General features: G+C 41.9%; 1 protein-coding gene across 1 annotated transcript in view; it reads right to left on the reverse strand.

The window, feature by feature from the left end:
* EMC1 (ER membrane protein complex subunit 1) overlaps nt 1-22,454 on the reverse strand; it is a 281,531-nt gene that overhangs the window by 152,271 nt on the left and 106,806 nt on the right. The window contains exons 12-13 of the mRNA XM_085609063.1: nt 12,532-12,628; nt 11,795-11,911 (exon numbers count right to left, since the gene is read on the reverse strand). Of these exons, the coding sequence (XP_085465189.1) occupies nt 11,795-11,911; nt 12,532-12,628 (214 nt within the window). The remainder of the gene's footprint in view (nt 1-11,794; nt 11,912-12,531; nt 12,629-22,454) is intronic.

Consider the following 22,454-nt stretch of genomic DNA (forward strand, 5'->3'; position numbering starts at 1 on the left):
GACAGGGAACTTTTGCAGCTTTGCACAAGTAAGTATGTTACATGTGGTTTATGGCTCAAGGAAGGTATAACATAATATGGTGGTACGAATGACAGGTGTTGGGAAGCTTCGAATAGCCACTGTTAATATATGTGGGCTGAATGATGCCAAAAAAGACAGAGGGTGCATCTAGGGCTGCAAACACTGCAAGCGGACATTGTCTGCTTCCAAGAAACCCACACAGAAGAGCAAAAGGTGGGCCTGTTAAAATACTTGGGCTATAGACTGGTAGGGGGGGACCACCCAAGGATCAAGTACACGCGGTGTTGCTATTTTAGCCCGACACAATATGGGGAGATGGGTGATCACTAAGTGTAGTTTAGCGGGGACTGACACTTTCCCGCTTTGTTCCGTGTATAGGTCTATAGTGGACGATCCTGGGGTCATTAATTGGTTGACAAACGAGTTAGCACACTGGCCACTACCCATCATTCTTTGTGGAGATTTTACTGTTAATTTACCTAGTATTTCAAGCGTTATCACATTTATGTAGTACACATGGTTTGATAGATGTTTGGGCAAGGGTGAGGACATTCGAGGATGGTTTTACTTTTTTCTCTACCCCCTCCCCCCCCGTTTTAAACACGCAAGACTGAATTACTTTTTTGTATCATCTTCGATTCAGTAAAAGTGTCAAATAGACATCCCAGATTTGTATCCGACCACAATCCGCTTGTGTTGGAACTGGCGGGAATGGGAGTGAGGCAGAAAACCTCAACTTGGACTTTCAAAATAGTTACTCCTTGATGAAAATTATAGGAAGCATATAAGGGCGTGGATACCAGGGTTCTTGAAGGTAAACGTAGGAACAGCTTCCCCAGTCAGCGTTTGGGACTCCCTTAAAGCTGGTATCCGGGGGAAAACCATTACATTTTCTTTAAACAAAGGGAAAGATGAAAAATTTAAGATGCAAGTTGTCCACCGAATACTTGCACAAGCAGAAAAAAAACTGTAGTGACTGTACAGCTAGGGGACGGGGTAGAAGAGGTCAAATTGAGGTAGCAATAGCCAAGGCTGCAGTTAGCGAAACCCTCATGAAGAAATCAGCGGACAGAGCCATTACCCATCAGGAAAAGGTATAAGAGAATAGCGAGAAAACAGGTCACCAACTTGCGGTACAAACATATACATAGGGAGATCACTAATATCAGTGAACCCGATTCGGGTATAGTTACCGCAGCCTGCAATAGGAGGGGGGTGGTATGGGTATATATATTTACTTAAAAAACCATAGGTTTCACACGTTATAGTTAGCTGGACATTTCACTTGTAAAAAACCATTGAAATTCCCCAGTTATAGTTAGTTCAGATAACTATAACTTGCGCGCCCGCAATCCACTGCTCATGACGTCACATATTACATCACTCATGACATGGTCAGTGGCATCACTCATGACATCAGTGATGACATCAGTGATGACATCATCCTTGTGATAGAGTGGCGGTCGCGCGAGTTATAGTTATCTGAACTAACTATAACGGGGGAATTTCAATGTTTTTTTACGAGTGAAATGTCCAGCTAACTATAACGTGTGTGAAACCTATGGTTTTTTAAGTAAATTTGTAAGGTTTTTTAAATGCTAATTCCTAACTATAACGTGTGTGAAACCTATGGTTTTTTAAGTAAATTTGTAAGGTTTTTTAAATGCTAAGTTATGTATGTTTTATTATATTTTTTTATATATTTTCTCAGGAACTACTGAACAGATTGACACCATATATGCAAAAGGCACATGCTGTACCTTCGACTAAAGGTCCTATGGGAAAATGCATGGGGGAAAACGCGTTTTGGGACCCCCCTTTTTTCTCCGCCCCCGCTTGACGAATCACCCCGAGACTTTCAGGGTAGGAGCTGAGCGGAGTGCCCCATTAGTTTTGAAAATTTCGCGAGGATTCGTCAACCGGCGCCAAAGTTATTCAAAATAGAATTTTCAGATTTCCTATGGAAACTCGGTCCTAACTATAACTATCTACTGGCGACTGCCAGTAGATTATTATATATATATATATATATATATATATATATATATATATATATATATATATATATATATATATATATATATATATATATATTTATATTGGCTGCCCACAAGCGAATATTACAACACATACGGGCAATACCCAATAAAGATCAAAACTACCCAGTTGCTAGACATTTTCAAGCAACACATGACAGCAATCCCAGCCATCTCAAATACTATGTGACGGAGGCCATTCCGGCCACTAAAAGAGGAGGCGATAGGGAAATGAAGCTAAGACGCCTAGAAACTAATTATATATTGGAGTTCGACTCAAAATATCCAGGCGGTCTTAACACAACGGAAGATCTTCATACATTCTTATTATTATCATAAAATTGTCTTCTCTAGAACTATATCACCATCAGTCACAATCAATTGTTAGTAAATCAATGAACTTAGATATCATGGTTTTCTATGCCTTTTTAAACAGCTAGCTAATTCTTATTATCTTTTACGGATGTTATGAATATTTATATACACTGTTTTTTATGGATTGATTTTAGACATATGTTTTTTTTAATTGTGTGTCTATTATTGGTCTGATGGAATGGAGTTTAATGATATTTATATTATGCGGCTGTTTAAATATTATGTATATATTTTTTCAATTTGATAAAACATATAATCTCTTCAAATTTTTAGATTCCTATCGTAGTATCCGCTCTAAAAGCACTTGTAGCATTTTTGCATAGGTCCTTCCATTATTTGCACTAAATTGTCCACAATTGACCTTCGGGTACATTTGCACCTTAAAGCATTTAAGCACTTTAATAGCACGTACTGTAGCATGTGGTCACCATTGGTCAATGATATCAGAATTGAAGGGGTGATAATATGACGCTGGGTGAATGGGATGATTTCACTTGTGCGTTTTAGGAAGCATTGTATACTTGTAACAAATCGGATCATCTAAATCCACATATGTATACTCCTTCTGGACACCACAGAAAAAACAGAAAAGAAACAAACCCCCAAAATGAAAAAAGGTTATTTGGAAATTCATTTAAATCCTCAGTGACGTAATACACATTTGCACTATGATGTCAAAAAATATACATCATCTTCACTTTCATTTGCACTTAAGGTAGCTGGCACTATTTATGTATAAAATATTTGTTTACACACTTATTGATGTTCTCATGGACTCGATATTAGGAAGTTGTTTGTTCATTCGAGCATTATGCTTGTATTCTCTTGTTCTGAACATTTGTTGTGACATCTTACAATTACAGGTGCCACAGTGATATTATGATACGTCACTGAGAATTAAGGTATTTCACCGTTATTAATTCTATTCTAAAACAAATGTTCTAATTCAAATATGCATTTCGCAAATATTGAATGTAAAGATTGATCTGTTTTCTATGTCCATGATCACATCTTCTGTTTTTTGTAAGCACTGGCACTTTAAATAACCGAGAAACAAACTGAGCATTGTCATGTGATCAAGGCCGCTTGGACAGCCGAAACGCGTAATGGCAGGCGAGGACGAATAAATTATTCATCACACGCAAATTAGGTCTACGTTCGTTCTTTCCTTAAGAAATCTTGGACGAAGTTTGGGGATATATATATATAGTACGAAACTACAACTAAAAACACGGGTGCTACAACACATGAGGGCTGTCTCCAATGCTGATCTGAATTACCCGGTCGCAAGACACTTCCAAGAGAAACATCAGGGCAATGCAGATTTACTCAAATTCTATGGCATTGATAGAATTCTACCACACCCCAGAGGGGGAGATCGGGAAAAATTGTTACGAATCACAGAATCTAAGTATTTCATAGATTTAAACACGAAAATCCCGAATGGCATGAATTATCGGGAGGAATTGGCAACGCATATAGGCCATATCTGATACCTTGAAAGACCTCCACCTTCCGCATCTTCCATAATACTTTTCAGCTGTTGCTGTTTTAGTTCACTTTATCACATTTTAAAGTAGGGGCTGTCCAGTCATTGTGTCCAATTGTGGGGTTAGGGATTCTGTGGCATAAATGATAGATTATTAGAATTCAACCCAGAACCCCTGTTTACCACACTAGAAGCAGTGTAGGTAGCATGTATGTTATGACTAAATAATATCCAGCTTAACCCCGAGTCACAATCTTCTCTTTCCCCTTCATTAATTTTCATTATTATTTTGCTTGTTATTTACACATCATAGATTCACTGTTTATTTACACATTTGTATCCACAAACAAAAACACCCCTATGCTCGAATTGACAGTGGGTTTACTAGTATGGTCCTTGATGGTCCGTATTACAGGACACGATTGCTGGGTGCCTTATCACTAGTACATTACTCTGAATATGATATAGTATATACATTGGCACCATGGAATAGCTGGGTACATTACCCGCCATTCACAGGCTAATCATGGGTTTATGATTTGATTGTACTTCTGTATTCATAAAAGTGACCATCATATATGGATCTAAATAGGTTCGGCACGATTAGAGAACACGTCGTTGCACTCACAATGTACTTCTCTATGGGTAGTCATATGGTTTAGCCAATTTGCAACAATGAAATGTCATTAGGTGATTTTTTATATGCAATACAAAACGGCCAAAACTTTATTAATATTGAAAATTCGTTTCATAATAACCGATTTATTGGATGTAATTGTAGGAGACTGTATACATTATACATCTGTATTTTTATACAATTGTTTTTTCTTAATTATGAGGAAACTTTGTGCATTATGTTTTCGATTATTTTGTTTTTCAAAAAGTGCCGATATGCCGATAGTATTTTCTCACTGCCTACAAACCATAACCCCTATTTCTAAGGGTAATTGGGCACAGGTCATCCACTTGACAAAGGCTTCGCCGAAACGCGTCGTACTGTTTGGTTTTTGAGACAATAATTCTTTATTGGACTCGTCCTTTGGTGTGCCGCTGGAAGTTATTCCTCACTCTCTAATGGCTACTTCCTTGTGGAAATATATATATATATATATATCAGCTCCACACTGTCGGTAGGTAATCGTACCGAGTCACAGAAGACAGCACTCACGGGGGAGAGTTCCAAAGAGTATTTATTACAGGAACTCTGGGCGCACAACAGACGCGTTTCGGCAAGTCGCCTTTTTCGATGTTAAGCACGAAACGCCAATATCACCATTGCCTTAAATTCATGGTTCGCGCTCAAAAATGGCAATCGACACAGTGAAAGGACTAATCTGGCAAGACCCCACAATCAGGGTACTAAAATTTCGCCATCTTTAAACATTCAAAGTAGTGTCATATCACCTTAAATCAGCGTATTTTAACGTATGTTATCATGTATATTCATTAATACAATTCATAGAATGACACAGTTCATAATTGCGCCCTGTGTCATTCTATGAATTGTATTATTGAATATACATGATAACATACGTTAAAATACGCTGATTTAAGGTGATATGACACTACTTTGAATGTTCAAAGATGGCGAAATTTTAGTACCCTGATTGTGGGGTCTTGCCAGATTAGTCCTTTCACTGTGTCGATTGCCATTTTTGAGCGCGAACCATGAATTTAAGGCAATGGTGATATTGGCGTTTCGTGCTTAACATCGAAAAAGGCGACTTGCCGAAACGAGTCTGTTGTACGCCCAGAGTTCCTGAAATAAATACTCTTTGGAACTCTCCCCCGTGAGTGCTGTCTTCTGTGACTCGGTACGATTACCGACCGACAGTGTGGAGCTGATTTTGATGGCGGGAGCACCCCCGCCGTGACGAGCACCGTTCATGTGTGCGTTGGGCTGGTGCAACTCAGGAGCGAAAATTGAACTTTTTCCTGGCGCACCGGGATATGGAGTGAGGAACACGGAATTCTTGATTGCCGGATTTATACGCATCCGTGAAACCGGGAGGTTGCTGTCGGGTTCGTGGTGGCATACGGACCAGTCGAAGAATCAAACTTCCGGGTAAGGTGCCGGTGGCACAACGGATTCATCTGTGGATACTCCATTATCGCAAGAACTAGGGGGAATAGGGGCGAATAATAATTATTGTGACTGTGCTTACAATACTAATTCTATACAACATGTTCTGTGAAACTGAGCGCCGGGAAGCGGCACAAAATATGTTTCGTAAACGCAACAGCAATAATGCACGTGAGAGCAATGAGGGAACAGTATCAACGAATCTAACCACCAAGTTCACCGCTCTGGAGAGACTGTATGAGCGGGAGATCAGGAAGTGGTGGGAGGCCACCTCATTACAGAGTTACATTGAGGTTAATCGAGTGCCACGTGGCCTACGAATTTATACTGTCCCCGCATTCGAAAATCCCGATCCCCGTTTGTTGGATGAGTGGGCAGAACACACGGCCCTATCTTGCAAAGGGATGCTGGTCATACTCGTAAGATTCGCATGGAGTGATCGAGATAAAGCATTGCTAATGATTAAGGAACTGGAGGATGAATTACTCAAAGAACCAGATCAGACAAAACTGGAGGAAAAAAGAGAATCAATGAAGAAACGACTGAAAACTTATGAACAAAAAATTAAGAAACGCAAGGAGGAGAAATTTGAGCGCGATGAGCGCGATTATAATCTTGGACGAATACTAACTTTTGCTCAAAAATATGATAATCCAAGAAAAGAACTAAAGAAAAAACCGATACAGGTATTAGCGGACTGCTGTGATACTACCGAATCAGATATCACAGGGGGTGAGACATCGGGCGAAGATACAGAGAGAGGCCACGGTGCTGAGGTCACCCCTTTTCACGAAGAGTTCAAACTAATTCGGAAACAACAGCAACAGGGGGGCAAAGGCAAACCCCCGGAATCCTCAGCAAGAGGAAGAGGAAGAGGAGGCGGGGGGGCCGGGGGCTGTAAGAAACGACCATTCGCCACCAGTAACTCGCAGCAAGAAGGGTTTCAACAAGCGGAGGTAGATGCAAACAATCTTACAATCAACCTGACACCCAAAATCCTCACAGAAACTGAGATATCGGTTTTGAAACTAGGACTTTCATTTTGTCCCCAACGGAAAATGGAATTTGCACAAACACGGATTGATCTATTCAAGTTCGTTCGTAAGTTAAAATTTCACAAGTATTTCAAGTTGAAACCAACCACGAAAAAGAGCCAATCCATTGGCGCTGGTGAACAAGAAAAACCTGTAGAAAATTTAACAGGAACTGACCTTGGAGTAATACGAACTATGGATAGTTTATTGGAAATTAATGTGGAGGCCGGTGAGACGACTATCAGCCAAACCCAACTATTGGCTGATCTTGACGTACCACAGAAAGGTGGAAATAGCCCATTTAAACCAACGTCTGTCTTTCTCCCACAAATGCCCACAGATGCGGTGGACACATTCTCGGATTTGGTCATGAAGGACCTAATTCGTCTCCGGAGTGAAGCAAAGTATCGTAGGGGCAACAACAACTTCTCCAGAAAACAACAATTGGCACTAGACAAACTGTGCAAGGACGATACACTTGTCTGTAAACCTTCGGATAAAGGAGGAAACATTGTTCTATTGACCCAAGAGCAATATCATCTGGAGGTGTGCCGACAACTCACAGACACCTCCTATTATGAAAAAACCAGTGTGCAACTCTACAATCAGGGCATCACGGATTACCATCTCATGATATCGACTTGGTACAGGAAGAACTTACTGGACGTGGATGAACATTTGTTCCTGATATGTTTGAATCCAACGATTCCGACCTTTTACTATCTACCAAAAGTCCACAAGGACATAAACCCTCCTGGAAGACCTATAGTGGCATCCATGGGTAGTCTAACTGAACATCTGTCCATTTACATTGATCACTTTTTATTCCAACAGGTTGTGCAATTAAAATCGTATCTTAGGGATACTAAAGATTTTCTTGTGCATATTGAAAAAGTTAAGTGGGAAGAAGGTTTCTGTTTAATGGTGTTGGATATTGCCAGTCTTTATACATGTATAGCACATAATGATGGGCTTAAAGCAGTGAAATATTTCTTAGCCAATCGCCCATTGTGCTTCATGGATCATAATGCCATGATTGTGGAGTTCATTGATTTCTGCTTGACCCATAACATTTTCATCTATCAAAGACAGCTATATAGACAGGTCTCTGGGACGGCGATGGGCACCTGCTTCGCCCCCAGCTATGCGAATCTTTTCGTAGGCTGGTGGGACGAGCAGGTGGCCTGGGCCGAAATCAACAAAATTTGGACGGACAGAGTAGTGGTGTGGCATCGCTATATTGATGACCTTTTTATTATCTTTAAGGGCTCCCCTGAATTGGCATCCGAGTTCATACAAGTTTTAAACGCCAACAATGTGAACTTAAAATTTACAGGTGAAGTTAGCACAGAATCAGTTCACTATTTAGACCTCAATGTATTCATAGCAGAGGGTAGATTGCACACGAAATTGTATCGCAAACCAACTGCTGGGAATGCTATTTTACACTCCTCAAGCAGCCATCCTAAAAAACTGATTGACAGTATCCCTTTTGGAGAACTGTTACGTTTAAGGAGGAATAACACCAGGGATCTTGATTTTGAACTTTCAGCTAAAGAAAGCATTGGTCGCTTTAGACAAAGGGGCTATAGTGAGGAGGTACTGACTAGAGCTCTTAATAAAGTCAAATGCATGAGTAGAAGTGACCTCTTAAGTGATCAAAGTAAGCCCAGGGATGAGGACTACACAGGTAAATTCAGAATGATCACCACATTCTCGAAAGATGCAGGTCATCTCAAACGTATCTTGAAAAAGAATTGGCCGACCCTCCTATCTGATACCATCATAGGCAGTGACCTACCTTCAAACCCTCTGATTACATTCAAGAAGGCTAGATCCCTCAGAGATACCCTGGTACACAGTTACCAGCCTACTGTGGACTTGAAATCACCTTTTGGGGCACTTAATGGTTTTTATCCTTGTGGAAAGTTTAAGGCCTGTAAGAAGAGCAAAAGGGTCCTGTCTTATAATGTCCCAGGCCTCACGACACCGAGGAAAATTACTAAATTTCTCACATGCACCACACCATACACTGTATACTGCTCGACATGTCCTTGTGGCCTTCGATACATCGTCAGTACCATACACCCTGCCAAGATTCGGATCCTTGAGCATATGCGGGCTATCACTAATATGGATGAGTCCTACCCGGTTGCGCGACATTTTAATCAATGTCATAAACGGGATCGAGACCTGGTGACATACTTCTGTTTAGATCATGTACCCATTAATCCTAGAGGGGGTGATAGGATCCAAAGACTTAGACGTCTTGAATCACGTTACATAATTGATCTGCAGAGTAAGAATCCATATGGTCTAAATAGCAGTGAAGAACTAGCAGTCCATTTAGGTGATTAATGAATGAAATATGAACATATCTCTAATATTTATCGTTGTCTGTTTCTGTATTTGAAGTATGATTTCCTCAATTGAATTATCTGGAATACTGTATTTATTGCATTTTTGCGTTTAATAAGAAGTCTAGAAGCCGCTGTCCATTGCACCATTAATTGGGAGAGATATTTTGCTCGCGCTGTATGTTTACGCATGAAATTATGCCCATCCAGGGCGCAATTATGAACTGTGTCATTCTATGAATTGTATTAATGAATATACATGATAACATACGTTAAAATACGCTGATTTAAGGTGATATGACACTACTTTGAATGTTCAAAGATGGCGACATTTTAGTACCCTGATTGTGGGGTCTTGCCAGATTAGTCCTTTCACTGTGTTGATTGCCATTTTTGAGCGCGAACCATGAATTTAAGGCAATGGTGATATTGGCGTTTCGTGCTTAACATCGAAAAAGGCGACTTGCCGAAACGCGTCTGTTGTGCGCCCAGAGTTCCTGAAATAAATACTCTTTGGAACTCTCCCCCGTGAGTGCTGTCTTCTGTGACTCGGTACGATTACCGACCGACAGTGTGGAGCTGATTTTGATGGCGGGAGCACCCCCGCCGTGACGAGCACCGTTCATGTGTGCGTTGGGCTGGTGCAACTCAGGAGCGAAAATATATATATCATGCTGCAGCCTTCCCTGGTCACAGTGCCCTTGGTAGCAGTACCGTGGTATCATTTACAAGGGACTGACATGTGGCCAAAGAGTGCCAATTGGGGTTTTGTCTTAATGCAGTTTTAGGGAAAGAACATAGGCCCTGGATAACTGATTGGCAGGAACCCAGGGCAGACTCAGTCAAAGTACATCAAAACTTTGGTAAAAACTGGGGGAACCATGCAAAAAGATGGCACTTTTTTACATCCTCCACCCATTGCTAAAGTTGCAAAACTAACACCTTGATGAGATCTTGCTAGGAGGACACAGCAGAGCAAATAGTCTGGAATTTTGTGGGTCTGTTAATCATTTTTGTAAATCTGGTGACAACAAAGATTCTCTCAGTGGATCTGGGACTACTACAGAGTGCATACTGGGAGAAGAAGGGATGCCCCCTCCCCCCAGCAGAAACAAATATTAGGCACAATAGCAAGGCAACCATCTACGCCGTTCGCTTTAGACAAGATTTCTTGAAAATAGATTTGGTTAATATTTAGCTGTTGCAGGATTCAAACAAGACATTATGAAAGAGAACCTGGAAACAGATTAAAGTTAGAGTGTTTCATAGTTTCGGGGGTGAAGGACTATACAAATTAATGCAATTAGAAACTCTTGAAAAAGTTATGATGGAGACTGCAAATACGATTTTTTTTTAGCTGTGTCTGAAAATATCATTCCCTTTCTCATAGCTCAGTCAGCAATCATATTGTCACATCTAAATATGATCATACTATCTTAATTCGTTTTGTACCAAACTCTCCATATACATCAATTCAAGTTTTAGAAGCACTATTTGATCTTCCTTACCAATGGCAGTTCATCATATAACAACCTCTAGTTACTACATTCAGCTGTTATTTGATTTAGAATTTACTTTTGTCTAATCTAGGCGTCCCGTTCAGCTTTTCTGTGGTCTTCTAGTGTCCGTTTCTTTTCCAAGAGAGTTAGCTTTGGATATTCCGTGTTACACAATTTATATAATCATGGCACAAAGGAAAACAACATGCATATAAGTATGCGTTTTTTTGGCCATACACTTATAAAAGTTTAACCAACACGGAACAGATATGCTTGCTAGAGCCTATCCAATAAAAATATCTGACACACAAAAGCAAAGATCAAAAAACGACCTGACTTGTCCCCCTAAACAGAAATGATCCTTGAAGCCATTTTCACATCGAAATATTATCTCAGCCGCTTTGGGATCACACAGAAAAAAACATGCCTCTGGAAATTTGGAACATAGATCCCTTTATACATGCAGATTCTTGTACTGAATGAGGAGTAAAATAAAATAAGCTGGTGTCAATCTACTAGGAATTCATTTAAACATTTTAAAGCTACAAGGCAGGCATACTCATAGCAGGTATTTATAGAGGGTTATGAAGTGCAAGTACATCTCACACCATATCGGTCTGATACTAAAACTGGGGACAGAGATCAAGGTTGAAATATTATTGAATTAGTAAATGAACATAACTAAAGAAAAAAGCAGGACTGCACAGTTTAATGAGATAACATGATATTGTGAATATGCCTAGTTATCCCCGACTGGTCTTTGACTAGAGCTTGAACTGCTACACTTCTAAAATATTTAAAGAAGTAGGTTGTGGGTAACATTTAACCTCCAGCACCAAAAAACGAACAAAAAAAAAAAAGGCTCAATGCTATCCACGATGACCCCTAGACATGCCCCACCTGCTTTCTTGCCAAACTCTCCCTCCAGCTCTGCTTGAGCACCAGTCAGGGGAAGATCCACCATCTCCATAGTTACTACCTCAGCCAAAGACTCCTCCCGACTCCACAAGGGTTTTCCTGAAAATAAAGATAGAATTTTACACGCAGGATTGAAGGGGACAGTTAATGCTACCAGCGAAGAGCACCAGGAGGTACACTGGAATACATGAAGTGGAATGGGTGTATCTGGCCTTGTTAGAGGATGAATGCACATGATCTGGGACTATGTGGGATGGAGGTATACTGATAGGACATTATCGGAGGTTGGACATAGGTGCATTGTCCAAAATGTAAACCGGATTGAAATGCACGGTCAGGATGCCACATAGCATGGAGGTAGTTTGCGAGGTAGAGTACTTGACAAGAAAGTGATAGATTGGCGGCAGGCAACTGAGATGAAGCTACACAGTGGAAGGGTGACATGAAATAGAGGTACATGGTTATGGTGTTAAGACTGATAAGAATTACACTAAATGGTATGGGAGCTACACATGTCACAGAGTTACAGGGCAGAAACATTTCATAGGAAGTAAATGGCTTTCAGCAGATTTCGGTGCTTCCTATGAGTACTTTTACATTTACTTAAGTTTACAGTCTGGAGATCACCTGGGTGAGCGACAGACAAGACACCATGTGGGAGTGGCCAGCCAAATATTACACACAAAAAAGACAAAGAAGAACCCTGCTTTCGACTGTACCTGGCTGCTGGAGAAAAAGCAGCAAGTGATCCTCTGTCTGCACCAGGCTTCGATATCCCACAGAATCATCCTTCTTCAAATATGCCTGGATATAAAGCTGCCAACAGAAAGCAGGACATTAGAAGGTCATTTTCTACCTGGCAATAACACTGGCATTGTGAAGGAGGGCAGAAGTCATTACTACCCGAGATCTTTCTGGGCACATTTTGTCACTGTGGAAGAACTGGAAAGGACTAAGGAATCCCTTGCAGTTACTGTTCTGTAATAGAAGTAACAGTGCACTGTTCCAGCAGAAGAGGTGCTGCCACTCTAACCCCAGTAGTGGCAGGCCAGCCCCGAGGAGCCGCTCCAACAGAAAGGAGTGCTGTTTTCACAGGGAGCTGCCTCCAACAAGAGGAGGCAAGAGAGTGCCCAAGTGGAATCAGGCACCCCCAAATATAAAGGAACGGGCCATACCGCACAGAGAGGGAAATAAAGCAGAACCCATACCGCGACTGTACCCGGAGCAGCAGGAGAATCGTTCACCAGACATTTACGAGCTGAGAGGAGCGCCCCATAATACCCTACGTGGCTCTTTTTTTTGTGGCACATTTTCTCCCCTCGTGGTGGCCTCATGATGGCTGGGCCACCATTAACCATACCAAAAGACTGTGGGGAAGCTGCAGGAGTGGCACAGCCTCTTCAAAAGATTTAATGACAGTGCCCACCCCAATTTAAAAAGGTCCCACAAAGAAGGACCAATCCAGAATCTTATTTACAGTTTCTAGCACTCCCCAGGGTGGAGCATGTGCTCTGAAGCTGGAAGTGATGCGCCCATAAGGGGCAAAGTTTATAGTCAAGTTTAATGTGGCCTAAAGGTTCTAAAAGAATTACTGTGCTGTAAAACACCCTCTAGGGATGAAATCTGTGGTTACATACTGTGTGATCATAATGTGATGACCTCTAGGGGCGGTTTTATTTCTAATGGTTAAAAGTATATAGAAAAAAAAGGGTCAAGGTGAAGTTAATTTTGTAAATATTTTATTGAAATCATTTTAAACCGTGACAATTGATCAAAGTGCAAATATTTTACTAACATTAAAAGAGTTGATTATGCAACGTCATCAGAGGTATTTCCACCAGCTTTATGTATATTTGTAAATTACTGCATAGTACTGAGTATTGTGTATGTAATAAATGTACTTATTCTTTTTCAAAAGAAAAAGCAGAGACAGGACAATTATTTATGGAGTGCTATTATTGTGAGCCAGCAAATGGTGATTACTAGCTCACACCACCGCCTTTAAGTAGGCCTTGGACTGCTCTGCTACGTTACTCGGAGTCGGGCGCTACAAGGGGGGGTGGTTGGTTGCCAGTGGAGTGCCGAGGTGGACCCATTACTTGTGCAGGCCTCACAACTAATGGTCCGTTTCCTTACGGAAGCCAGAAGGGGTTAGGTTATAAGACCATTATGGGTCAAACAGTGTTTTGAGAAGTAAAAAATACGACCACCATACTCTGTGAGCTTCGACTTTCACAAAGGTGAGGGAAAGTGAAAGGGAAGAGAGAAAAACGTTTCTACTTTTTACCAGCTTTGGTTACTTTGGTAAACTTTCCTCTCCACCAAATTACAACTTATTTCTAAAGTACATTCATACTTTCACCTCAAAGACAAACTTCACCTGCCAATGGTGTCCACAATTCTGTTTTGCACATAGGGCTCAACACTTGTGAGATATCATGCATGGTATAAAGTTTGATTCCGAAATAAGTCAGACCAGTGCTTTATCTCTTGAAATTTCAAGAAAAATAAATTTCTCAAAAAAATAAAATTAAAAAAAGGCATTGCTCGCTGGATTACATCTAGATCCCATTTCTGCCACATCAAAGCTGTTTCACCTTGACCCACATTATGGGCTCAATCAGATACATGGGAGATATGGCAGCATTATTTGCGACAGTGTTCCTCACAGACATTAGCAAAAACAACAACATGGGCCTCTCCAGAAAACCTTCAAAGACTACTGCCTTGACACCTAGTCAAGATCCAAGTTACAGTGAGACACAGAGAGGGCTGTGTGAATTATGTCTCCAACATGAAACTCATTCCTGCTTTCCAATTGTATGCATCACATTTTTTACTGCATTTGAACTTGTAATTCAAACATGTTATTCTATGAAAGTTCTAATGCTAGAGAAGAAATGTTTATATACCTTAACTACAGCTCTGATATCTTTAGAAGATTGACATGCAACCTGTCCTCTTTCTCATCATGAGTTTTTTACTTCTTCTTGACAAGCTCTGAAAATCTTACCAGCCGTGAGCCCGAGAGGGCAGGAGGGACAGCTTTGTTTATTTCCACCTCATTAGCTGGACTCTGGGTCACAAAATAAGATAGATAGACCCAAATAGGTTTTATCCACAACAAAACAAAATTGGCTCTCTCAACGTTGGGAGTACAAGTACACTTTTGCTAAACATTGATTACCAATGATTCCCAGCATGACTGCAGAAACAAATTCAAGCAGGTGAACCCATGAAAGATTCCGTGCTGGAGAACTGCAAGTACAAGATCAGGCAAGAAGCTAACTTTTTGGTTGGGAAAGTTGCAATTCGGAAGTGGTCAGCACAGCAGGCAGAATCATTTGTCTGGAGAGAACCACCAGTATCCGTCTATGCCAAAAGGCATGAGGTAGATGCCCGAACAGAGCCATGATGACAAAATACTAGACAGGACAGCATGAGGCTGAAGGATACTCCGGCATTATTCTCCCCTGTGCTAATCACTAGCCCCAGAAGACAAACAGTGCCATCCAATCAATCAATCAATCAATCAAAACCACTTTATTCCGGGGTCGCTCTGTTGCCGGAGGTGCGTCGCTGTGTTCTGAATGTGTGGGAGCCCAATGATTATAACACGGCCCAGACTCGGTGGGCGGCCCTGGGGAACATGATTGCCAAGAGAGATATAGCGCAGCTTTGGGGTTCCCAGCGGCCGCCCACCGTGTCTGTATGGAAGGAGAACATGGACTGGTGCATGTTCAGGGAGAAGACTGTGTTTGTGGCTCGTGGTAAACCGGGGGCATGGGGTAGAATCTGGGGGCAATGGAATCAGTATCGGGGAAATATCTGTGCTCCCCCCCTGGTGGACACTTCCGAGGTTGCCTTGTCCCCCTGACCCTTGATGGTTCCTTGCGTATTTGGAATATCCGAGTGTAGACCTGGCTCTCCCGTGACCCCCCCTGACCTCTTAGTCCTCCTTTCCCTTGACCGCCATCTGGTGGTCGGATGTAGGGTCCCCCTGCTGTAGTCTGACGCCCACTTCATGTCACTACGCCTCGCCTTTTGTTTTTAGTTGTTATTTATGGTAAACGTGTGTATCCTGATTCCCTTAGGAGTATCCGGAGCTTCTGTAATGGGCTGGGGACCATGGGTCGGTTGATGACTTTAACGCTGTGTGATCCTTTTTGATTCTAGCGGCCGGCCCTGGTGGTTGTAGGCCCATGCTTGTATCCTTTTTTCTGTTCAATAAAAATCTTTAAAAATAAAAAAAAAAAAATTAAAAAAAACCAAAAAAAAAAAAACCACTTTATTCGATTAATTAAAATCATAAAAGTGTACAATACATTTTACACAGATAAAAAGGAAAAACAATCCATCATATACATATTAAAAAATAAATAAGTTTCCCCGGTGATTCCCAGTATAAAAACTAATTGATCTCTTCCAAAGCGGTCAATCTTGATTTCCTTGATCTAATACAGGCAACTAAAAAGCTAGCCACACAAAACATAGTTGTTGGTGATTCCATTAATTGCAAAAATAATAATGCTGGTTTTACCTGGGCAAAAGCCTCCTTTCTCAAAATAGGCCGGATAAACCTTTTCCTGGCCTCTAGGTACAATGGACAGAAAAATAAGAAATGCATAATGTCTTGGGCAGAGAAGTTGTCACATCTGCAAGGAACCCCATCTTCAGATCTAAACCAACCCTGCGGAACACTTAAAACCTGATGTATTTGGTTAAAACGAAACTTTGTCAAAAGCCACCTATGATAATTATTCGTAACCATAGATAAATATGGGTGCATGACCATGGATAAATTAAGCAAGAGGTGAGCCCTTACTGAAGTTTTACCGAGCTCTTAAGATTCTCGCTCATCCTCGCAGTGCTTAATAAAGTACGTCTTAACCCACCTTAAATCTGCTTTCCTTAAACTTTCGGGGTTGGAAAAGAGTTCAGGTCGTCCTACCGTCTTTGCAATCAATTTAATGTAAGACAGCCACTGAATATTCTTCCAGTTGTCCAATTTAGAACATTCTTTCAAAATATTGTGATTCATTGTAAGATCCGGGTTCAACCAGGTTCTTATCCATAGCAAAAGTGGGGCTAACTTTAAAGTGTCAGAGATATATCCCGTCCCCAATTCTAGATGTACTGAATAGGTCGCAGTGGATTGGGGGAGGCCAAGGAGGGCACGAAAGAATTTATTCTCTTCTATTTGGATGGATTCGGGGTTTATATACCCCCAAATAGCGGCCCCATACCTAGCTACTGATATAGTTTTAGCTTGGTAAATTTTCAAAATAGCCTCACAGGGTTTCCCTCCCAACCTTTTTGCGAAGCTCAAAATTGCGGCCGAAGAACTACGCACAGCTTTCACCTTTGTAGTTACTTGGGGTAACCAATTGCCTTTATCGTCAAAAACGATGCCCAAGTAGGTGAAAACTTTTACTCTAGAGATAGCCACTCCATTGCAATAAAACGTTTTAAGTTGGTTTTTTCCCTTCCCCAATGCCATTATATGGGATTTGCCGTTATTAACCACCAGGTCCAAAGATGACATAAAATTACCAAAAGAATTCAATAGTCTTTGGAGACCAAGTGGAGTCCGTGCCAAAAGAACGGTATCATCCGCATAAAGAAGCACAGGTACGGGAATACCATCAATCCTAGGGATATCAAGGGAGGCAGCTAGCAAACTATCTTCTAGGGAATTTATATACAAAGTAAATAGCAAAGGGGCAAGAATACACCCCTGGCGTACCCCTCTACCAGATTTAAAGCTAGCAGTGCATTTCCCCTCCTTAGTCATCCTAATAGAGGCCTTCAGGTCTTTGTGTAATTCTGCCATAAAGTACACGAGGGGCTTATCCAAGCCTAACTCTAGAAGTATTGACCAAAGCTTAGACCTGTTGACCAGGTCGAAAGCCGTAGACAGGTCCATAAAACCTGCAAAAATCGAGCCCTCAGAGGCTTTGGTATACTTTGCGATAATTAAATATAAATTCAGGCATTGGTCCTCTGTACCCCTCCCCGATCTAAACCCATACTGGGCGTTAGGGATAACCCCTTTGTCAGTTGCCCAGTTATTTATCCTGGCCAGGATAACTTTTCCCAAAATTTTAAACGAGGAATCTAACAGGGATATAGGTCGATAGCATCTAGGATCTCCCCTTTGACCCTTCTTAAACACAGGGATTATGATAGACTGGGACCATGATTTCGGTGGGGCTACTAAAGATGCAGAATTAAAAACATTTAACAAAATTTTGGCCCAGTACTTGGGATTAGCCTTGTACATATCCGTAGGCACCCCATCAGGGCCTGGTGCCTTGCGACCGGCCGAACCCTCAATTGCTTTCTCCACCTCTTCAATGGTAAAAATAATAGGAGGGAGGGGCGAACTAGAAATTTAGATCTTAAATGCTTCCTGCTCGAGATTACTCCCATAAATATTTTCGAAGTGGGCAAGCCAGTCTTCCTCGGGGATATTCAATTCCAACGCCGTGTTCTGGGAGCCAGATAAAAAAGGGGAATTAATAATTTCCCAGAATTTGGAACTATTTTTCAGGATAGCGTTATCCATTAGGGCTACCCAAGCTTCTTGTTTTATTTCCCTCTTCCGTGTCAGTATTACTTGAGAATATGCTTTCCTTAACTGTGTGACCAATCCTTTGTTCCTCGGTTTTTCATTAAGGGCTTTTTTAAGTTGGTTAAAAGCTGAAGTACAGCTATGATTGAACCAGCCTTGGACGGTTTTGGGTTTAACAGGGCCTCCTTTGGTGGTAAGTTCCGTAGCTACTTGAGAACAAATGGTTTCAAAGGCCATTATTATGTCTTTGTTATGAGAGGATGGGTCGGTACATGTATTTAATTCGGAACCAACCTTTGAAATAATTGAATTAAAGAAATCTTCAGGAATAACCTTGGACTATTGTAATCTCCTCCCTTGATCTTTAGCATTCACAGAAACCACCACAGGTGTCAAATTACGTTTATCTATAATTGGAATAACGTTGGCCAAGATCAATATCACCGGGTTGTGATCGCTAAAACAGGAGCGCAGGGAGTTATAAAAGAGCACATAATTTAAAAGCCCTGCTGATAAAAATATATAATCGATTATGGTTTCCCTATCCCTTGCAACATAGGTAGGGACACGAGAATGCTTATCCCGAAATCCTACCTCATAGAGATCGGTATTTGACAAAAGGGACTCCATGGCAACCCCTTTAGAACTATGTTCAAAATGTTGGGGGTTTGAAAATTCAGGGCCATCCTTATCTCTGTAGTGGCAATTAACATTGCATAAATGAACATTAAAATCACCCATCAAAATATAATGGCAAAAAGTGGTACGATTGTCCTTATAGGTTTTTAAAAATTCAGTCAACCAAAGGATATGCTCATTAGGGGACTCTTCTTGCTGGGAATTATAACAGTTAATTAACAGGAACTTAACATCATTTGCCAAACTAACTTCCAGAATAAGGCAATTATAGGAGGTACTTACAATCTTCTTGACACAGCCCAAAATATTTACAGTAACCAGGAACATAAGGCCTCCCCTGTCTCTTCCCGCATTAGAACTCCGGGCCGGTACAAAATAAGAGGTATAACCATCCATCCAGAAGTCACAGTCCTTATCCCAAGTCTCTTGTAGGGCAATGATGTCATATTGTTGCAAAATATCTAACCAACCACGGTCACTCTTCTTTGACCGTAGACCCGCAATATTCCAACTCATAAATTTTATGGCTTCACCGGAATCAGATGCAATAATAACAGAATTTGATTGTGGGGTTCCATGGTGCTTTATGGGTTCAGCATTTTCTCTGGGAACAAGGGTTACCACACTAGCGCTCCCCTGAATTACAGAATCCTCCTGTCAATCGCAGGCGTCTAGGCCTGAGAGTACCTCAAATCTATTGCGGGTGGTAATGTTGTGGTCTTCCCTACAAAAAGTTGCCATATTGTCCCACTGGGGTTCTAAAAGCCCCTGAGGAACCCTAGGTAAAACGGGTTTTAATACCGCTCTGTTCGGGAAACTCCCATAACATTTATAAAAATAACCCAACGGGCGCGCACACACACTAGTATTTTCGGTCGTCAAGGAAGCTGCACGTATCAGGACTGTATTAACATGTTGTGGAGATCTAAAGTCAACTATAACACAGTCCCCACTGCAGCCTTTCTGGGACGGACCAACCCACTTTGTCCTTCTAGTGGAAATAATTTGATCAGCAAGATGTACTGGGAAGCCACATCTTCTATTGAGCCAAGCTACAGTTTTATTTTTTAGCGACTCATGTGTTTCCTCTCTAGATTGGGCGTGCAAGTTTCCTAAAACAGGCACATTTGTCAAGACGACCACATAAGGAGCACACTCGGGGGGGAGATTAGTAAAACCAGAGGAAGTTCCATATCTAGGAATAAAGGTACCATCTTGTCCCGCAGAGGGTAGCTTAACTGGAATAGTAGGAGGTGGAGAGTCAGAACAGGCAGGATCTAGAGGTGCGGGTGCCTGGGAAGGTAGTAGCGAAGATTTATTTACGTTATCATTAGTGACCCCAACACAGCCAATATCTGGTGACTTACATTCCCCACTACCTGGCAGAAGTTTCGCTACCAAATCACCAAGCCTCTGTACTTCCTTGTTGGTATTTTTTAATTGAAGCAGTAAGGATTGCGTGTGCTCGGCTAACAGAGTCTCAAATTTAGCCTCAAGAGTAGCAATTAGTGATGCAAATTGAACTGGATCTAAAATGTTACCACCCAATCTACTTGTTTCCTGTAGACCAGACCCAGAAGCGGTACTATTTTGAACTTTGTGTAAAGCTTCTGCTCTTTTTTTAGTGGGCCTCCCCCCCTTTTATTTAATTGTTTCCTACAAGCTCTTACTGGTCTTGGGCTAGGAAGGACCTCCTCAGATGTATCGGTGGCCAAATCCTGAGGATCGAAACAATCCACCAAGTTCTCAGAAGGAACCTGGCCTTCTACCGTTGCAACTGGACTAACACATACACTGGTTATATCGTCAAAAGGGTTAACAACCACAGGTATGCAAGTGGTATCAGGCAGAACAGAGGGGCACCCCTTCCCAAGGGAAAGTCTGCGATCATTATTGATTTTATTGACTACTTTCACCAAGTAGTTATCCATAGGGCCAGCCGCAACTACACCTAAATCCAATTTGTTGCTCGACTTAGTCAGAACACAATTGTACCAAAAATATCAGCCCCAAAAGCAGAGAGGTATATACTGCACCCAATCAAGGTTCTTGTCAAAATATCAGAACTATGAGTCACGCCAAACCACAGCAATCCGGTTCCTCAGAGTGAAGGATTGACAGCAAACTCACGTGTCTAGTGCTCAAGGGTGAAGTCACAGGGGTCGTGGCCCAGCCCTGCCACGGTCTGCCCCGGACGGCCACAGACGGTCCCGCCCTTGTCCCGGGCTTCTCCCGGCGCCCGCCCGCGCGCGTCCCGCGGCGCGGAGGGAGCGGCGGTCTTTTGAGCGCCTCCGGGCGCTTGGATGACGTCAGGGGGCGCTAGGGCGCCTGGGAGCTGTAGTCTCCCCGCACCAGAGCCGCGGCGTGTTTTGGCGGCAGCAGCAGGGATACTCGGAGCGAGGCGAGGCAACAGCAGGGCTCCAGGTGAGCAGGACAGGACACCAGCAGCTTCCCCTCCAAGGTTGGCTATCGAAATTGACAGGGCTCCGAGGTCAAGCCATTTCAGATATGTGCTGGAAAGGAGAGCCACGGTGGACTAAAAGAGCACTGGAGCAGTGGCTTGGTATCCTTTCACTATCGCAAACCGCACAAATCTTAGTGGCAAACCACACAGAACATATCAGGGAAGTTAGAGTATAAACCAAACTGATTCTTCCCTCACGAGAAGAGGGAGGACTGAAAGGGAAGTAGGAATATGTAGGAAGTTGGCTCTTTATAGATTATACAAAAAAAGGTATATTGTGTAGAGAGTCCAGGTAACTAATGAGAGGACAGAGGCTTCCTAAGGTGCTCTTTTAGTGGTAGTGTGGTCGAGCAACCTTAGGCTTATCAAGGAGGAGTGTTAAACATTTGTTGCATACACACAGTCAATAAATGATACGCATACACACACTCAATAAGGAGATCCACACCAATATAGAAAAAAAACACATTTTTACATCATTTTTGACACCAAGAACTTCGGTATTGAGTAAGACATTTTTAAAGGAAAATGCTACTTACCCAGTATGCATCTGTTCTTGGCATACAGAGCTGTAGAGTCTTTTGCTCTGCATAGATCGCCATCTAGATTTGGGTCCGGATGTTTGCACTTTGTTTTTCTTCGAAGAAGTCTTTTCCAGTCACGTGGTAGGTGACTCCTCCTTTCAGTGATAGTGCGCATGGAATCGACTCCATTGTTAGACTGGTTTTTTTTTTTTCACCATCGGGTTTGGATGTGAATTGTTGCACTCAGATTCAACACCGTCCTTCGGGCCCCCTTAGACGCGCAATCCACAACTCTCGATGGTATTGTTGATCGATCGCACAGCATATGATCTACAGCTCGTATGCCTCGAACATAGGAGTTTTGAAGAAAACAGAAAAACATACTTGTATGGACTCTACTGCATTAATGTTATCCTATTTGAAAAACACATACTGCATACG

This window comes from Triturus cristatus, chromosome 1_2, assembly GCF_964204655.1.
Source record: "Triturus cristatus chromosome 1_2, aTriCri1.1, whole genome shotgun sequence".
Classification (NCBI taxonomy): Eukaryota; Metazoa; Chordata; class Amphibia; order Caudata; family Salamandridae; genus Triturus; species Triturus cristatus.